This window comes from Bos javanicus, chromosome 17, assembly GCF_032452875.1.
Source record: "Bos javanicus breed banteng chromosome 17, ARS-OSU_banteng_1.0, whole genome shotgun sequence".
Classification (NCBI taxonomy): domain Eukaryota; kingdom Metazoa; phylum Chordata; class Mammalia; order Artiodactyla; family Bovidae; genus Bos; species Bos javanicus.
This window is the reverse complement of record NC_083884.1, coordinates 10,652,723-10,672,644: the sequence shown is the minus strand read 5'-3', so window position 1 is coordinate 10,672,644 and position 19,922 is coordinate 10,652,723. Positions and strand designations below refer to the sequence as shown.

Genomic DNA, 19,922 nt, shown 5'->3' with positions numbered 1-19,922 from the left:
GGAGTTGCTTTTTATGGATATACCACAAATTTCTTCTTTCATCCATTTACCTGTTAATAGATACTTGCATCATTTGTTGCTTTTGGCTGTTATAAATAAAGCTGCTAAACATCTTTGTGTAATTAATCTTTTGAGTGAACGTAGGCTTCCCAGGTGGCGCCAGTGGTAAAGGATCCTCCTGCCAGTGCAGGGGATACAAGAAACTGGTGTTTGATCCCTGGGTGGGAAGATCTCCTGGAGAAGGAAATGGCAATTCAGTTCAATATTCTTGCCTGGAAAATTCCAGGCACAGAGGAGCCTGGCAGGCTACAGTCCATGGGGTCACAAAGAACCAGACACAACTGAGCACCGAGGCGTTCGTTTCTCTTGCGTGAATCCTAAGTGTGTAGTGCCTGGGTCTTATGACAGGTATATATTTAACTTTTGGGGAAACGGACAAACTTCTTTCCAGAGTGGCTATGTTTTTTTGCATTCCCACTTATGATATACAAAAGTTCCATTTCCTTTATATCCTAGCTAGATCTTGTTATTTTGGATACAGATCCTTAGATATCTGCTTTGCAAATGTTTTCTTCCAACCTTTGTGGCTTGTCTTTTTATTGCCTTCAAAGTGTCCTTCAAAGAGCGTTTAAAACTTTTGATGATGTTGCATTTATTTATTAGTTGCTATGGACTGTACTTTTGCCTAATGCAAAGTCACAAAGATTTTGTTTTCTTCCAGGAGTTTTATAGTTTTAAGTTTTACACGTAGGTCTATGATCTATTTTAAGTTAGTTGTTTTATAAGATACCGAGTATGGATCTGAATTCACTTTTGAATGTGGATATCCAGTTGCTTCAGTACCATTTGTGGGAAAAACTATCCTTTCTCCTCTAAATTGTCTATTGAGATGATCTTACAGTTTTTCTTCTTTAGTTTGCTAGAATGGTGGTGGTGGTTGTGAGTTGCATTAATTTTATTTTAATATTAAGGCAGTTATGTTTCTGTGATGGGCTTCCTTGGTGGCTCAGTGGTAAAGAATCTTGCCTGCCGATGTAGGAAATGTGGGTTCAATCCCTGGGTTGGGAAGATCCCCTGAAGGAGGAAACGGCAACTCATTCCAGTATTCTTGCTAGGAAAATCCCACGGATAGTGGAATCTGGCAGGCCACAGTCCATGGGGTCACAGAGGAGTTGGGCATGACTTAGCGACTAAAAAACCAATAATTTCTGTGATAAATCCAACTTAGTCACAATGTATTATCCTTTTATTTATCTTACTGAATTCCAGTTGTTAACACTTTATGTAGAATAGTTGCATCTACATTCATGAGTAATATCAGTAATATCTATAGTCTTTTTGTCTTTAATTTTGGTATTAATACTAAGGTAAATGCTGATATCAAGGAATGACTTTGAAAGTATTCCCTCTTATATTTTCTGGAAGGATTTGCATAGAATTGGTAGTATTCCTTCTTTAATTGTTTGGTAGAATTTATCAGTGAGTCATCTGGGTCTAGAGTTTTCTTATTGGCAGGATGTTTACAAATTCATTTTCTCTAATAGACGTGGGATAGCTGTTTCTCAGAGGAAGTACTTCTTATGGAGTGAGCTTTGATAGTTTATGTCTTTTAAGACATTTGTCGATTTCATCTAAACTGTTGAATTTGTGGGCATGAATAGTTTCATAACATTTTATTGTCTTTAGAGCCGGCAGTGATTCTTCAGTCACCTCTGTTACTTGTGACTGGTAATTTGTGTTTTCTATCTTTTATTTCCTAATTATTATGGCTAGGCTTCCCAGGTGGCGCTAGTGGTAAAGAACCCGTCTGCCAGTGCAGGAGATGTAAGAACCCTGGGTTCCATCCCTGGGTGGGGAAGATCCCATAGAGAAGGAAATGGCAACCCACTCCGGTATTCTTCCGTAGAGAATCCCATGGACAGAGGAGCTGGTGGGCTGTAGTCCATGGGGTCACAAAAGAATCGGACACGACTGAGTACTGAGCAGCCGCAGACTTAACAACTTTATGGATTATGTAGAACCGGTTTTTGTATTCACTTATTTTCTCTGTTGTGTTTTGTTTTCTGTTTGATTGACTTCTGCTCTGATCTTTGTTTCTGTTTTTCTGCTTATTTTCAGTTTAATTTACTTTGTGTGTTTTTTTTTTTTGGCTGTTCAGGGTAGAAAGTTTAAGACTTTTTTCTAACATAAGTACTTAGTGGTATAAAATTTCCCCCAAATACTGTTTTACCAATATCCCTTAAATTCTGATATGTCTTATTTTCATTTTAATTCACAGTACTTCCTAGTTTTCCTTTCTTTGAGGTTTTCTAGATGTCTCTGTTCAGATCAGATCAGATCACTCAGTCGTGTCTGACTCTTTGCGACCCCATGAATCGCAGCACGCCAGGCCTCCCTGTCCAACACCAACTCCTGGAGTTCACTCAGACTCACATCCATCCAGTCAATGATGCCATCCTGCCTCTGTCATCCCCTTCTCCTCCTGCCCCCAATCCCTCCCAGCATCAGAGTCTTTTCCAGTGAGTCAACTCTTTGCATGAGGTGGCCAAATTACTGGAGTTTCAGCTTTAGCATCATTCCCTCCAAAGAAATCCCAGGGCTGATCTCCTTCAGAATGGACTGGTTGGATCTCCTTGCAGTCCAAGGGACTCTCAAGAGTCTTCTCCAACACCACAATTCAAAAGCATCAATTCTTCGGCGCTCAGCCTTCTTCACAGTCCAACTCTCACATCCATACATGACCACAGGAAAAACCATAGCCTTGACTAGACAGACCTTTATTGGCAAGGTAATGTCTCTGCTTTTGAATATGCTATCTAGGTTGGTCATAACTTTCCTTCCAAGGAGTAAGCGTCTTTTAATTTCATGGCTGCAGTCACCATCTGCAGTGATTTTGGAGCCTAGAAAAATAAAAATAAATTCAGACTTAAATTGAAGAAAGTAGGGAAAACCACTAGACCATTCAGGTATGACCTAAATCAAATCCCTTATGATTATACAATGGAAGTGAGAAATAGATTTAAGGGCCTAGATCTGATAGATAGAGTGCCTGATGAGCTATGGAATGAAGTTCGTGACATTGTACAGGAGACAGGGATCAAGACCATCCCCATGGAAAAGAAATGCAATAAAGCAAAATGGCTGTCTGGGGAGGCCTTACAAATAGCTGTGAAAAGAAGAGAAGTGAAAAGCAAAGGAGAAAAGGAAAGATAAAAGCATCTGAATGCAGAGTTCCAAAGAATAGCAAGAAGAGATAAGAAAGCCTTCTTCAGCAATCAATGCAAAGAAATAGAGGAAAACAACAGAATGGGAAAGACTAGGGATCTCTTCAAGAAAATCAGAGATACCAAAGGAACATTTCATGCAAAGATGGGCTCAATAAAGGACAGAAATGATATGGACCTAACAAAAGCAGAAGATATTAAAAAGAGATGGCAAGAATACACAGAAGAACTGTACAAAAAAGATCTTCACGACCCAGATAATCACGATGGTGTGATCACTGACCTAGAGCCAGATATCCTGGAATGTGAAGTCAAGTGGGCCTTAGAAAGCATCACTACGAACAAAGCTAGTGGAGGTGATGGAATTCCAGTGGAGCTATTCCAAATCCTGAAAGATGATGCTGTGAAAGTGCTGCACTCAATATGCCAGCAAATTTGGAAAACTCAGCAGTGGCCACAGGACTGGAAAAGATATCTCTGTTACTGATGTCTAATTCAGTTTTTAATTGTAAACAGAAATACCCTGTATAAATTGAACCCTTTAAATTTATTGAGATTTGTTTCATGGTCCAGGATATCTTTATCATGATGAGTCCTCCATATGCACTAGGAAAGAATGTGTTTTCTGTTGATTTTGGATACAGTGTCATTTAGGTTACAGGAATACCAATTAGGTGAGCTTCCCTTGCAGCTTAGCTGGTAAAGAATCCGCCTGCAATGCAGAAGACCTGGGTTTGATCCCTGGGTTGGGAAGATCCCCTAGAGAAGGGAAAGGCTACCCTACTCCAGTATTCTGGCCTAGAGAATTCCATGGACTGTATAGTCCATGGGGTTGCAAAGAGTCGGACATGACTGAGCGACTCACTTTCGCTTTGATACCAATTAGGTACATTGATGGTTGGTAGTTTTGGTCAAATCTGTATCCTAATTGATTTTGTCTACTTGTTATTTATTATCTTTTTTTTGTCTACTTGTTTTTATCAGTTACTGAAACAGATGTTTAAATCTCTGGTCATATTTGTGGACTTGTCTTTTTCCTCCTTGTAGTTCCATCGGTTTTTGCTTCATGGATTTTGAAGATCCTGTTATTAGACCCATTAACATTTATGATTGTTGCAAATTCCCTGGCAGTCCATTAGGATTCTGTGCTTTCATTGCCGAGACTGAGGGTTCAATCCCTGGTTGGGGAACTAAGAACCTGCAAGTCATGGGGGCACAGCCAAAATAAATTAATAAATTTTAAAAACTCATTTCGGATTGTTTAAAAAATTAGGATTGTTATGTCTTCTTGATGAATTGACCTCTTTGTCAGTGTGACATGACCTTCTTTATCCCTGGCATTTTGAATGTGATTTGAATGTGTTTTAAATTTTTTTTCTGTGTGTATATATGTCTTTAATTTTTTAAAAAACATTTGAAGAGGAATTTCTGGGCTTCATAATCTAAACGTTTTAAGAAGTTTTTATCTTTTATGTTGCCAGATTGCCCTCCAGAAAGCGAGTGTAGATTGATAACTCATCTTAGTGTTCTTTAAGTGTTTATAGAGTTTGAAGATCTGGTCTTTTAAAATTTAATATACATATCAATGTTGATTGAACTAACATTCTGTTGACCACAGTATGAAATCTACTATTTATGTAATTTGCTTTGTAGAAAATTAAAATGATTTTTTAAAAGTTGTTATCAATTTTATTTTATATCTTTATTGTTTCATAGGCATATATCAAAATTGAGTACTATATTTTTATAAGAGATGTAAGAGGAGGGGGCTTGATTTCTTTAAGTTTGTTTAATCTTCTCCATATAGTTTTTGTGACGTCTTCAATGAATGCCCTAGGGGTGATTGCCAATATTATGTTTATATTTGGTTGGATAAAATGTTTGACCTTAAATAAATTAGTCTGTGGAAGGAAGTTTTATATATGAAATCAGATGTTTGTAAAGGTACTTTCCTACATTAAATGTGAAATACTATGTGCTTAGATCCGATAGGGATTTGTGACTGCTTGAGCTTTTGATAATGCCTGGTGCAGATAACACTTAATAAAGGAATCCATTTGAATGATGTATTTTTTTTGATATGTAAAATATTTCTTGGAGAGTTTTGCACATAAAGAAACGCATGACATATTGAATATCCTTTTGTAAAAAGTGCAAAGAGAGTTGACCTGTTTGGTAATTCTGAGCTGTCTTTTCCATGTAGGAGTCTTCCAGAGCCGCTGATGACCTATGAGTTACATGGAGATTTCATTGTTCCAGCCAGTAAGTATTGTGTCGAGGTGATAGAAACAGTTCTGTGGTTAACTGTGTATACGCTAAAATTTCCACTAAATGGAAACTGAATTTTGATTTAAATCTCCCTAATTTAATTTCCATTTAAATTTCCACTAAATCTCATTTCCACTAAAATGAGAGATTTGTGTTATAATCTGTATTAAAAATGGAAATCATTTTAGGAGGTGTTTGACATTTGCCCCCCTTTTAGAAGATGAAAAAAGGAATAATTAATCTATGCATTCATACAGTCACAGACGTTTATTTATTGCCTACCGTGCACTGGTCCCTGGTAGATAGTGAATATATTGAGCTGTGAAAGGATTTCTGCCCCAGGAGTGAATTCTGTAGCAAATATTGGGGTTCACACACTTCTCCCTAAACCATAATGTGTATAATAATGTCATGAGCACAATGTGATGGGAACACAGACATATTTAACTTGCAGAAGGTTGGGGAGATTAGCAGATTTGGAGAGATTAGCAGGTTGGAAATGACTTTACATAGAAAGATATTTAGATGGAAACTGCAGGCAGAAGGAATATTGTGAGCTCATGCCAGAAACCCACACAATATTTGGTAGAGAGTGAATTCTATGTGATAAAACGTTAAATGAAAAAGGCTTATAGTTGGTAGAATTTTAGTTTGTGATTACATTTTTTTGTGAGTCATAACTCATTTCTTGTTTTCTTTCTATTATACACTCAATTATACCGTGTTATACACACTCAGTTTTTATATTTGACACATGGTGTTTAATCATCATAGTCCTCCTAAATATTCTGGTGTTAGGTATTTAATAGTTAAGGAAAGCAAGGTTGGGATATGTTAAGTACCTTGCCAGGTTATAGAGATCTTTATTTAAAATTCAAAACCCCAGTTCTATTGGCTGAAACCTGCAGTATTGGTTTTCACAGGTGCACTGACGGTAGCTGTAATTGTATTTTCATTTCCGTTTATTTTTTTCCCTTGGATGTATTCCATAGTTTAATCTGTTGAAAACCTTAGAGCAATCCCTTTGGGTCCCATGTTACTGCTGCCCAAACATTGCTTTATATGTTATCTCCTTGTGAGGTCCCTGTTCCAGCCAGCATCAAGGTTCCTGGGAGGTTGCAGAAAGAAGTAATGGGTCAACCCAGTTAGATTCTGCATATAAAACAGGCGTTTGCAAAAATATGGTCTATTCACTTGTTTTCACATGGAAGAGGATTTTTTTTAAAAAGGGAATCAGTATGATCAAGGAAGTAGGGGAAAGTTTTCTTGGCAAAAACTCAAGCAAATGCTTAGTTGTTTTGAATTCTTGCCTGTGGCATTTCTGGCAAACCGGGGAAAGAGAAATTAAACTCTCGTTGGAGGACAATTGTTTCATGTTGTTTGCCTCCGAGACTGGAAAAAGCAGAAGAGTGCCAGTTTTAATCTAAAATCCTTTGAGAATTGGAGAAAGATAAAGTGATTATGGGGTAAAGGCTTCAGTCACCATAAGTTAGTATCGTTACCGTGCCTTGTAACTGAAGCCAGTATGTTTGAAATTCTAACATCACTGTATTTTTACCAGATGTAGAGGTGGGAGTTCACAAGTGGTTGCTAAGTCCTAGGAGGTGAGTTTCAAGAGTTGTTGAGGCTGTCCTTTCACACTGTGGAGGAAGAGATTGTGTAAGTACAAAAGGCAGCGTCACCTTCTAGGCCAGTGCCTTATTTTTTGCTTCTGGACTTTGTGAGGATCCCACACAGCGGGCTCTCAGTTCCTGACCAGTAATCGAACCTGTACCCTCTGCTGTGGAGGCTCAAAGTCCTAACCACTGGACTGCCAGAAAAATCCTTCCCTTCATTTTTTTCCTTGTCAGTTTCTTTCCTGTAGAGGTCTGTTGAGAACCTGTGAGTTCATTTCTGGAGTATATAATACAAATAGAAATTTTCTCTCTCTGTTGTCATCACAGAAAAGAATTTTTTTTCTTCTTCATTCTTAAAAAACAAAAAACAAACAAAAAAACCCCTACTGATCCATGTTGAATGCATCAAGAAATTAAAAAAAATTTTTTTTCTTAGTAAAATTAAGAGCATTTCAGCTGATGGAGTTTACTTAAAATTGCTAAAGAAACTGGAAACCATCTGTGTAGGAAAATCACTCCTGTGTGTCTCCTGCACACACACAATACTTCACTTCTGGTCACCAAATGTGTGGGTTTCCCCCCATACCAACCAATTCTATGACACCAGCTGAGCGGCCTGCAGTTGGATTCAGTTCTGATTCTGTCTACCTGGAGTTGGCCTCTGATCCCACAAGTTAAGGACTTGGTCCCACAAGACTGCCTTCCCATTAAGATACCAGTCCGAAGTCCCAGGTTATTTCTGGTATTTTTGACTGACCGGCTAGAAGTCCACTTTCTCATAATCCCTGTCCTGGACAGGAGAATTTGTTAGAGTGCTTCATAGGAGTCGTGGAAATGCAAGTGTCCATTTATTTACCAGCTTATGGTAATGCATTTCATAAAAGATATGATGAAGGATGCAGATACATGGTCAGGTTCATAGGGCAAAGTCCAGATGTCTCGTGAGTGTAGGAGTGTTAGACCCATAAAGCTGGGATGTGTCACCCTCCTGGCATTTAGATATGTTCATTCACTTGGAAGCGCTCTCTCTATACCCTGTGCTAGAGGGACTTTTTATGAAGTCTTCATCCTGTAGGCATGATAGATTATTAACTCCATTTCTTGGCCCCCTCCAGAGAATGGTGGATGGACCTGAAAATTCAAGCTTCTTTCTGGTGCCTACCCGCCACGTAGAATCCCACCAAAAGTCACCTCATTAAAACAAAAGGCATTCTAATCACCCCCAGGTTCAGAGGGACCTGGGAGCTTGGTGTTAGATGTTCTTATCACTCAGGAAATTGCAGAGCTCCTAGGAGTTCTGTGTCAGGAACTAGAAATATTAGAACATAAGACTCTCTGAGCACCCCCCAAAGACAAGGGTTTTAGGAGCTCAGCATCAGGAACTATATCAGGAACTCTCAGGCACAGAGACCAGTATATGTATATTTCTTACTATTTCATACCATCCATCTTGTGAGAGAATATAATGGGATTTTAGTATAGGAATTTGTAAGGTGAAAATACAGTTGGCTTGGTCCTGCTGGAATCAGAAGCTTACCCAGCTGGGGGAGACTGGTAGGCATTTACCTGGATCTGTTACTGCTCATGGGGTGTATTTCCTTTGAGAATGTTGTAGTCCTCAATGTGTGTCTCAGCCTTTCAGGCTCACAGTCTTTGATAGATCATATTGGTAAGAATTGGACCCAGGCTTCAGGGTTGTACTCATGCTAAACTTCATTTGAGAATGAAAACGGAAGCCTGGATGCCTAACACGGCATCACTCTAAAACTTCCCGTCTCCCAAATCAGAAATTGTTTTCTTTAGTCTGTGTTCTTCAGTTCAGTATGTGTTCTTCCTGTAGTCAAGTTACCTGGGAAGCAAAATCATAAATCACAGAGTTCTGTAGTCATTGGTAATGAGAAGGAAACTATTACCGGAAAGGCGCGAGTGTCTGCCTAGCTAGATTGTTCTATCCTTGTTTCTTGTAGGGGAAACAAGACACAGTCATGTTGTCTTGGTGAAGAGGGACTCAGAAATCTGGAAATTAAAGAAATTGGATGCTTAATGACATCAAGCTATCTGAGCCTGATGTATTCAATATCTGGTAGATAGGGTCTCCCCTGGAAGAACTGGATTCCTTGATGTCTGTTAATTGAAGCCCTTTGTCCTGTGGAAAGTACTTGAATATTTATTGCTAATGGTTTCCTAAAATTACAGTATTATTGACTTATGACATTTAAATATTGAATTTAAGTTTATCTGTCTGTGTATCTTTGATAAGCTCTAGTAAGCTACGTTCGTATCTTTTCCAGTCTCCATTAGTTGGCACAGCAACGTAAGCAGATTGACATTAAGTGTTGTAGACGCTGATTTGTAGTTTCACAATTTAAAATGCTTTTGCTATTACAGTAAACTCCTGTCCCTGGCAAGTGGCAGAAATTTGGTGTTATGAATTCGGTATCTTAGATTTTTTAAAAAGTTATGTCTTGCATTCTTTGTCAGTTTATATTAGTTAAAATATAATGAAATGCACATGGCATAGGCAGCTAAGGACAGTTTATCTTAGAAAACTCCTTTTGAGTACCTGAAAGTTATTATTATGTTGTAGCCGCATGAAAATGCCCATTAATATAAAGCTTTGATTAATATAAAAATGGAACAAAATGGAGAAAAAGTAGTTTCACATTAAAAACTTTGTATCCACAAAATCTTCTTTTTTGGAAGAAGGAAAATCAAACTCAGGAAAAAAATGTGTGTGTGACTTCCAATGAGATGGGTGTGAGCTGGTGGGATAGGGACTCAGGAAAGGACATGGAAGGTTTTGATTCTGTTTTTCAAAACTGATTATAGTATTTTTAGAAATGAAGAACCTTATCCTTTGAAAGCAGGAAAACTCTTTTCCTATCTTGTATTTCTGAATAAGTGATAAATCAAAAATATTAAAATTAGATTTTCTTTGAAGAAGATGATTATTGACAAGGTATACACATGAATTAGAAGTAGTGTTTTAGTGCAGAGTTTTCAAAAATTTTTAGTTTTTGAAAGTATGAAATTCTTACTGCAGGCAATTTTCCTTTCTTTCCCTGGGAATTTTTGACTGTTTTTGAGAGTCCCTGCTTTAATTTCATTTTAAAAATCAAAGCTGTGAATTGAAAAATGCCATTATGTTTTTATTGCTTTCATTTCCTTCCAGCTTTGATGTAGTAAGGTGTTATCTTGGTTTTAACTCCAGATTAAAAACTTGATTATAATTTATCACCTAACTCTTTAGAGAGTTGTACTTTTACTTTTGATGACAAATGTAGTCTGTATCTAAGAGTCTTTTATTATTTAATAGTATTTGATTAATACTCCTTTATCCTTTTTCCTTTATCATGTGCCTTTTCATTTCTTAGCCTTTTTTCCTTCCTCTTGCTTTATCAACAACATGTCCTGTGTTGTAAAATCTCATTCCTGTTCTCAAACAGTACTACTGAAAGTGTCACGTGGAACAAACTCAACTTTACAAACATTGGAAGCAACCTAAATATTCATAAAATTAATGGTGTGCAGTCCATTTAATGACCGAGAGATGTCCGTTATATATTAAGTGAAACAATATATGAATATCTCATTGAAAAAAAAGAAGGAAAACTCTGAAAGGATTAAATTTAAAAGTTACTAACACAGCCACTGTGGAGAACAGTATGGAGGGGCCTAAAAAAGTCTAAAACTAGTTACATATGATCCTGCAATCCCACTCTTGGGCGTATAGCTGGAAAAGGTGAAAACTCTAACTCAGAAACTTGTATGTACACCAGTGTTCATAGCAGTATTATTTACTATAGCCAGGATGTGGAAGCAGCCTAAATGTTCATCAAGAGATGAATGGATAAAAATGTGATTTGTGTGTGTACACACACATACACACACAATGGAATTTTAGCCATAAAAAGAGTGACATAATGCCATTAGTAGTAACGTGGATGAACCCAGAGATTATCATACTAAGTGAAGTAAATCAGAGAAAGACAAATACCATATGATATCACTTCTCTGTGGAATCTAAAACAAAATGATACAAATGAACTTATTTACAAAATAGACTCACAGACATAGAAAACAAATTTATGGTTACCCAAGGGGAAAAGGGGTAAGGTGGGATAAATTAGGATCTTGGGAGCAACATATACACACTTGTTGTTTAGTCAGTAAGTTATGTCTGACTCTTTTGTGACCCCGTGGACTGTAGCCTGCCAGGCTCCTCTGCCCACGGGATTCTCCAGGCAAAAATACAGGAGTGTGTTGCCATTTCTTTCTCCAGGGGATACTCCCCACCGAGGGATAGATCCCGCGTCTCCTGCATCGGCAGGAGGATTCTTTCCCATTGAGCCACCAGGGAAGCCCATATACACTCTGCTATATATAAAATAGATTAACAACAAGGACCCACTGTATAGCACAGGGAACTATATTTAGCATCTTGTAATGACCTAAAATGAAAAAGAGTTTTAAAAATTACGATTTTATCTTAGGGTGAGATAAGTTTTATGAGTGACTTGGACTTTTCTTTGAAACATAATAGAAATGTGCACAAATAATCAGTGTGCAGTTAATGATTTTCGGTTAAGTGGAGATAGCTGTGCAGTTAGCCCTCAGGTCAAGAAACTGATCATTGAGGAATTTCCTGGTTAGGACTCTGCCTTCACCACCGAGGTGAGACAGCCGCCCCTGGTTACTGTCCCCCCTCCCCCATGCTCCTGACTTCTGACATCGTGGGTGAGGGTTGCTGCGTTTGACCTGTATGTGAATGGAATCATACAGGATACACTGACGTGTCTGGCTTTTTTAAGTTCATCTAACGAGATGTCTTCCTGTGGAGGGAACCGGCACGTCACTCTCACGGCAGTGCGGCGCCCCGTTGTGTGACTATACGTCACCCACCTTTCTGGTCTTGATGCATACTTGAGTTGCTTCAGTTTTGGACTGTTACCCAAGGTGCCGCTGCCAAGAACATTCCAGTGTGTGTCCTTTAGTGAGTGATCCTATGGCATGTTGGGATCATTGGGAATGTGTGTGTTCAAGATTGGTGGATTTTGCCTAACCGTCCTCCAAATTGGTTGTACCATTCAGTTATTCCCACCTAGTTAATGCATGACAGTTCCACTTGCTTCATGTCCTTGTCAAAGCTTATTATTTACTTAGAGCCATCCTCATAGGTGTATAGGAGTTTTTATTTGGTTTTAATTTCTATTTTCCTGATAACTAATGAGGTTTGGTGCTTTTGCCATACATGTATGGGTCATTTAACTGTCGTCTTTCTTATATTTTTGCTCTACGCTTTCCCGTTTTTCTTTCGGGTTGTCTCTCTCTCTTCTGATTGTAGGAATTCTATGTACTCTGATTGCATGTTCTTTTTAAACTATATGTATTTCCAATTTTTAGTGATTTTTTTTTTTACTGAATTTTTACTTTATCTGTTTTCTAAAATTTTAGCAGAAGAGACTTTTTTTTTTTTTTTAACAGTGATAAGGTGGTGAAACTATTATTTTGAAAAAGCATATTCCCTAAGTCAAGCAGAGAAAGACAAATACTGCATGATCTCACTTATTTGTGAACTTAAAAACAAACAAAAAACCTTCAAGTTCACAGACACTGGGATCAGATGAGTAGTTGACAGAGGTAGAAGACAATGAGGTGAGGAAAATGGGTGAAGAGGGATAAAAGGTACAGACGTCCAATTGTAACGTAAACGAGTCTTGAGGATGTAATGTACAGCTTGATGGTTATAGGTGGTAACACTGCATTGTATGTTTGAAAGTTGTAAGAGAGTAGATCTTAGACGTTCTCATCACCAGGAAAAAAATCTGTAACTATTTGTGGTGACAGATGTTGACTTGTTACGGTGATCATTTTTCATTTTTCAGTGTATCCAAATATTGAATTACAGTGTTGTACACCTGAAACTAATATAATGTTACATGCCAAGTATTAAAAAGTTAAAAAAAATTTAAAAGACACACTAAATTCCCCTTTCTTAATTGGCTTTGCCTTTTTTTTCCCATCTCTGTCCTTTCTCCCACCACCCTCCTGCCCCGCCTTTTTTTCCTTTTTGGCTGAGCCTTTTGGCATACGGCACTTCTCCGACCACGGATCAATCTCGTGCCCCCTGCGGTGGAAACGCAGAGTCTTAACCACTGGAGCACCAGGGAAGTCCTCTCCTATTTTGAAGAGCTGGTTGAAACCCCGCCCTCCCTGTCCCGTCAGCACCTCACTCTTTAACCTCCTGCTTCTGTTAGGTAGACTTTGCCGTATCTGGGGCTGCTCCTTTGTGTTTCGATTCCCCAGTCTCTCCTTAACTCCTGATGATATGATGGTGCGAGCTACCCAGTCTTCACGGGTTTCTTCTCATTTGACTGACGACACTGAGCCTCCCTGGTCTTCTGGTCTCTTCCTCCTCCTGTGTTTTGCTTGGCTCCCTGTTGGCCTCTCCCCTGTAGGTCTTTGGAGCTCTTTTCCCCACCATGTCCTTTGTTGGCCTCTGGAGTAGTTGGGCAGCATTGGCCACGTGCCTGAGGTCACACGCTTTGGAGAGTGTGGCTAGTCTTCAGCTGTAAAGCATCTTCCCCTTTATAGATACCTGTTAGAGTGCCAGCCCTTGAATGTCACTTACTCCATCACTCACCATTGTCTTCCTCCTCAAACATGCTTTGCCTCCTGGGTTCCTGTCTGTCCATAGAACTAACTCTACTGCCAGATAACCCAGCCGAGAAACGTCTTCATCTCTGCCTCTTCCTTTGACCTGCAGCCGAGCTGAGGCTAGATCCTGTGAATTCTGCCTCTTCTGTAATAGCTCTCACATTAGAGGAACACAGACCGCAATAGTAATACAGATGACATCAGTAATGTTTGCTAACAGTTTGAGTGCCCCTCTCTGCCAGCCACTGGGGCTCAGCGCTTGACACTGGTCACCTCACTGAGTCTGAGCGGCCTGCTTAGATAGTGCTGTTCACTTCGTTTTGCAGGTGAGGAAACAGGCCTAGAGAGCTTAGGCAACTTGCCTAAGGCCACTTTGCTGTTAGTTGGGAGAAGTGATTCTACTAACTGCAGACTACGCTTCTTTGCTCTGTTTTCTCATTTGTAGTTCAACCCCTTGCCAGACTTCCCTGGTGGTTCAGATGGTAAAGAATCTGCCTGTAATGTGGGAGACCCAGGTTCGATCCCTAGATCAGGAAGATCCCCCGGTGGAGGAAATGGCAACCCACTCCAGTATCCTTGCCTGGAGAATCCCATGGACAGAGAAGCCTGGCGGGTTATAGTCCACGGGGTTACAAAGAGCTGGACACAACTGAGTGACTAACACAACTGCTTTCCCCATCTGCCTGCCCCTTCCTGCCTCGCTACTTCTTGCCCAGATAGCATTTCCCTCTTAATTTGTTCTTTTCCCCATTCAAATTCATCCTCCAAAAATTTCAGGTGTATCTTCCCCTCTGCTCATATTCTTTCTTGCTTTACTTTCAGTGACTAATTTAGAAGCCATCAGTAAAGACAGTTCTTTTTTTAAAAAAATTTTTATTAGAGTGTAGTTGATTCACAATGATGTGTTAGTTTCATGCGTACAGCAAAGTGAATCAGTTACACACGTACATACACACACACGTATATATATATTTACCCTTCATTAGATTCTAGCTCATATAGGCCATCACAGAGTATTAAGTAGAGTTCCCTGTGCTACAGAGTAGGTTCTTACTAGTTAACTGATTTGTGTATAGTGTGTGTATGTCAATCCCAGCCTCCAGTTTATCCTCCCTGTTACCTTTGATAACTACACGTTTGTTTTCTACATCTGTCACTCAATTTTTGTTTTGTAAATGAGTTCATTTGTACCTCTTTTAAAAAAGATTCCGCATATAAGCAATATATGGTATTTGTCTGACTTCACTCAGTGTGACAATCTCTAGGTCCGTCCGAGTCACTGCCAGTGGCCTTATTTTGTTCTTATGGATGAGTAATATTGGTCTTTACAGACCAAAGTTTGGTTGTGACCACCTTTCTATAAGTTGAAGCTGCCCTCTGTGAGGAGGCTGTGTACTTTCTCACACTGTTTGCCGAATGCAGAATGTACCCCTCACCTCCCAGTTCCGCCTGTCCCTGAAACCTTTCCTGTTTTTCAAGCCCCTGCTTCAATGCTCTCCCTTATGTGAAGCCTTCCTGCGCGTCCCTGCCAGCTCTCTGTGAACTTCCACAGCAGTTTGCAACCTTCCTTCCTGATGTGGTAACCTGAGCAGCTAATTCTTGTTAGCCACTTCTTTGACACCTCTGAAAACTCAAGCATAATTTTCGATATTGTGTTTTTTTGTTTTTTTTTTTGATGTGTTCCATGATTTTCCATCAACACAATAAAAGGAATTTGGGGACATTGTTCATAAGAGCCATGGATGATAAGACCAAAGTCTAAGGCATTAAGGGACTATATTTGTTCCCTTAAGCTGCTGTGACAAAGAACCACAAACAGAATGGCTTAAAACAGGAGAAGTATATTCTCTTACAGTTCAAGAGGTGAGGTCCCCAATCAAGGTGTCAGCAGGGCCTGCTCCCTTGGAAGACTCTAGGGCAGGGTCCTCCGTTGCCTCCTCCACCTTCTGACGTTTCCTGGCAATTCTCAGTGAGCCTTGGCTTGTAGCTTCATCACTCCGTTGACACATAGAGTCTCTCCTGTGTCTGCCTTCACAGTGGTCGTCTTCCCCCATGCTTTTGTTTTCTTATAAGGGCAGCAGTCATATTGGACTTAGGGCTTCCCTGGTGGCTCAGCTGGTAAAGAACCTGCCTGCTAGTGCAGGAGACACAAGAGACCCGGGTTCAATCCCTGGGTTGGGAAGATTCCTTGGAGAAGGAGATGGCAACGTGCTCCAGGATTCTTGCCTGGAAAATTCCACGGACAGAGGAGCCTGGTGGGCAGCACCACATTTCTCCACTGTTGTCTCATCTGAACTAATGACATCTTCAGTGACCTGTTCTAAATAAGCACTGAGTCAGGCACAGCGTGTGATCCCAATGTTTTGACATCTGGGGCCTGACTGACCCTGGGGAGACTGTCCTTTGCAGGGCTAACCAGTTCCTAGAGATACTTAACCTTTGCACAGTTTCCATGTGCGAACTAACCAATCCAGAGCCCACGTTGCCTCCCTGACCCCACCTTTCAGGTTCTGACGTTCCAGGCCAACATTCTCCTGCCTTAGTAACCCCAGGACCAGGTGCCAGATAATCAGGAACAGTCTTTATATCCCTGAGCCTGTTCAAAGATTTGGACCAACCAATCCTAAGCCTGCTTACCCTGCCTTGTTCCTTCAGAAAGAGAGCACAGTAAAGCAGCTTGCCCTCACCTCCTGACCGCCCCTGGTGCTTCACCACATGGCCCTGCCTGGCATTGCATTTCCCCTTATTTCTAGGGATCTGTGAGGATCAGCTTCTTCCTTCATGACAGTTTTCATGTCTGTGTGTCTTACCATACCTGATGAAAACGAGATGGTACATTTAAAAACATTCAACTCTGTGATACCAGGAGTTAGAATTTCAGCACATCATTTTGGGGGATAAAATTTAACGCATCAAAGGAAAGAAGCCACTTGGTGAGATTTTATTTGCATTCCTCTGTGAGGTGGTGACCCATGACTAGAGTCAACAGGTAAGTAAGGAGCAGACTCGAGGAGCAGCATGCCAGAGTGAGAAGCCATGGTCCCTTTCTGTTCTGAAATACCAGCAGAGGGAAAGGCGTTATTTGCCACTGCACTGAAATTACATCATAGGGGAGGCATAGAAGATTCATAATAGGGAGAAAGATGGATTTTCTTTTCCTTTGAATGGAGGCAAAATGCGTGTAAATTCTGTGCTTGAAGATTTAATGGATGAGCTGTTGCAATTGTTTGTTTTCAGGCCTATATTTCATTCTGAATTCTCTGCTAACTTTTCTGTTTTTCTTTTTTTTTTTTTAAAAGAGAGCGGCAGCCCGGAATCTCGTGTTAATGCCATCCATTTCTTGGTACACAAACTGCCAGAAAAAAATAAAGAAATGTTGGATATTTTGGTGAAACACTTAACTAAGTAAGCCTCTTTTTCTTCCTGACTTGCTTTATTTTGTTCTGGGTGCCATGTGGTGGTGTGGGTCTGTAAGGCTTTGAACTGGGGTTGCGGACCCAATACCAGAGCCACACCTGCAAGCGCAGGCTGGACGCTTGCCTCGCTGTGTGTGTTTTGGACAAGAGTGATGAAATGTGATGCTCATGAAGTCGTATAATTATTTGCTTAACTTCACTGCCAGCAACTCAGGGTTTGATTAGAAGTAAGAAAAGAGAATCTTAAACATTTCCCTATACACTGATTCTGGCCATGTGATTATAAGTCTGTTAGCAAATTTAGCTTGGTTTCACACCTTCCTAACTCTGAGTCTGCATGGATATATCCTTGAAGTTTGTTTAATCCAGTAGTAGGCAGTTATTTCATTCAATCCATTCCATTTTTTTTTTCACTCCCTCTTTACAAAGTAAGCAAAATCTAATAATTCAGTGGGGAAATTAGCTCTTTCGTCATATATAAATGGCTCCTAGGTCACTGTAATTGTAGAATTTTAGAGGTGGGAGGAAGCTGAGGAACACTGTGTTTTATAACCTGTATTTCACACACACACACAAGAAACTGAAGGTGAGAAAATATTGTGGCTTCCAGGGCTTCTCCTGCTGTAGAGCCATTCATTCATGTGGCCTGCCAGTGTTTTCTGAGTGCCTTCTAAGGTGTTAGTTGAACACATAGTTGAACAAGATAAAGTCCCTGTCTTTGTGAAGTACCTTCTTTCTAGGAGGGAAAAGATAATGAACAGACTACAAATAAAAATCATGTCAGGTGGCAAATGGTAAAAAGGCTCAGTAAGAGTGAGGGATAAAGAATATGTATTGGGTTTGGGACTATTAAGAGTTGTGATGGAGGGTCTTTTCAAGGGTAAGACCTTTGAGTGGAGACTTGAATTGGGTGGCAGGCTGCTGAGAATAGTCGCCCAGGTTGTTGGCTGCACAGTGCAGTATGGGTGTTCTGACCAAGCTCTGTGTGCTCGTGACGATGCTTCTTACAAAGGCGCCAAGTGGTCTGGGAGTCTCTGGAAACGTGTATAACGACCAGGGGAAAGAAGGGGTGTTCTTAGCAGAAAGGAACAGACAGTACATGAAGGCCCTCAGGGACACAGGCTTAGCATAGACATAGAATTATTAAGAATGGTGCTGTGGTTAAACAGAGCATCAAAGAAAAGGAAGGAAGTGGGAAGGCAGGTAGGGTCCCCACCTGTGGTGCCCTGCCAGGCGTGGCTATTACAGTGGCAGACACTGAGGCCAGTTGAGTCCGGCTTCTTGCCTATAGGGAAAGGCAGAGTTGCAGACATCCCACGGCCACTGCCCCTTCTTTTAACCAGAGACCTTTCTACCCCCTTTCATCTTATTAGTGTTTCAAATCACTCCAAGCAGAACCTCATGACCGTGGCAAATTTAGGAGTGGTGTTTGGACCAACTCTCATGAGGCCGCAGGAAGAGACTGTTGCTGCCATCATGGATTTGAAGTTTCAGAACATCGTTGTGGAAATTTTAATTGAAAACCATGAAAAGGTAAAAGTGCCTTTTTTCTCCTTTCCTTAGGGTAATTCCTGTTCGGGGCTTATTTCCATGTGAGGTACGCCTGTCCTCTTAGTTTTTTGTGTAATGATTTTATGATCATGATGGCAAGCCTGATTCTGAGAAGTCCTCACGGAGTTTGTGTCTTTGGTGGAGTTCTATAAATCTGAAGCTTTCCTAGGCTTCTGCTATTCCACTGGTTTAAGGAAGCACCATTTATTCCAGATGTTGTAGACTGTTTCTTGCGGCCTTGTTCCTCGCCTTGGATTTCCCACGCAGATTCTGTTTTCTGTAACACAGGGAAAGCATGTGTTGTCGGTCCATTTCACACTCTCCCCGGAAAACCACACACACCTGCCCCCTCTCCTCACAGCTATGCCAACAATTTCAGGAGATCCACATGCATTCTTGAACCTGGGGCCTCCAGGTTGAGAATCTCTGGCTTAAAATGAATAATCTCTTGGGTAACATCCTATTGTTTGTTTCTCTGTGTTCAGAGGAATACATGAGTTTTCAAATAAATGGACTCTTTCAAGATCTTTTAGGATTTTTTCCTCCTCTTCTGTTCATATAGAGCAGGACCTAACTATCCTCACTCTTCTTTTTTTTTTTAAAATAATTTTTATTGAGGTATAATTGCCTTACAGTGTTGTGTTATTTTCTACTCTACAGCATAATGACTCAGCTGTAGAGTAGATATACATATGTATACAGACATACAGCTGTACAGTAGATATGTATACATATGCATCTGTATGCATATGTATACAGATATACAGCTGCACAGTAGATATGCACATACATGTATCCCCTCTTTTTTGGTTTTCTTTCCCATTTGGGTCGCCACAGAGCACTGTGCAGACTTGTCTGAACTGCACAGTATGCTCTCACTAGTTACGTATGTTATTCATCGTGTCAGGAGTGTATATATGTCAGTCCCAATCTGCCAGTTCACCCCATCCCTCTTCCCCACTTGGTATCCATAAGTTTGTTCTCTCCATCTGTGTCTCTATGTTTGCTTTGCAAATAAATTCATCTATACCATTTTTCTAGATTCTACATATATGTGTCAATATACAGTACTTGTTTTTCTCTTTCTGACTGACTTCACTCTGTATCACAGACTCTAGGTCCATCCGTGTCTCTACAAATGATCCAATTTCGTTCCATTTTATGGCTGAGTAATATTCCATTGTATATAC

The 19,922-nt window shown here is 40.1% G+C and overlaps 1 protein-coding gene across 10 annotated transcripts in view; it reads left to right on the top strand.

Annotated features, from left to right (window-relative positions):
• The window catches only part of ARHGAP10 (Rho GTPase activating protein 10), a 384,526-nt gene that overhangs the window by 244,270 nt on the left and 120,334 nt on the right, over positions 1-19,922 (top strand). For all 10 annotated transcript variants that reach the window (XM_061384041.1, XM_061384036.1, XM_061384039.1 and 7 more), the window contains 3 exons: positions 5,428-5,486; positions 17,065-17,170; positions 18,555-18,714. In XM_061384041.1, coding sequence (XP_061240025.1) covers positions 5,428-5,486; positions 17,065-17,170; positions 18,555-18,714 — 325 coding nt within the window. The remainder of the gene's footprint in view (positions 1-5,427; positions 5,487-17,064; positions 17,171-18,554; positions 18,715-19,922) is intronic.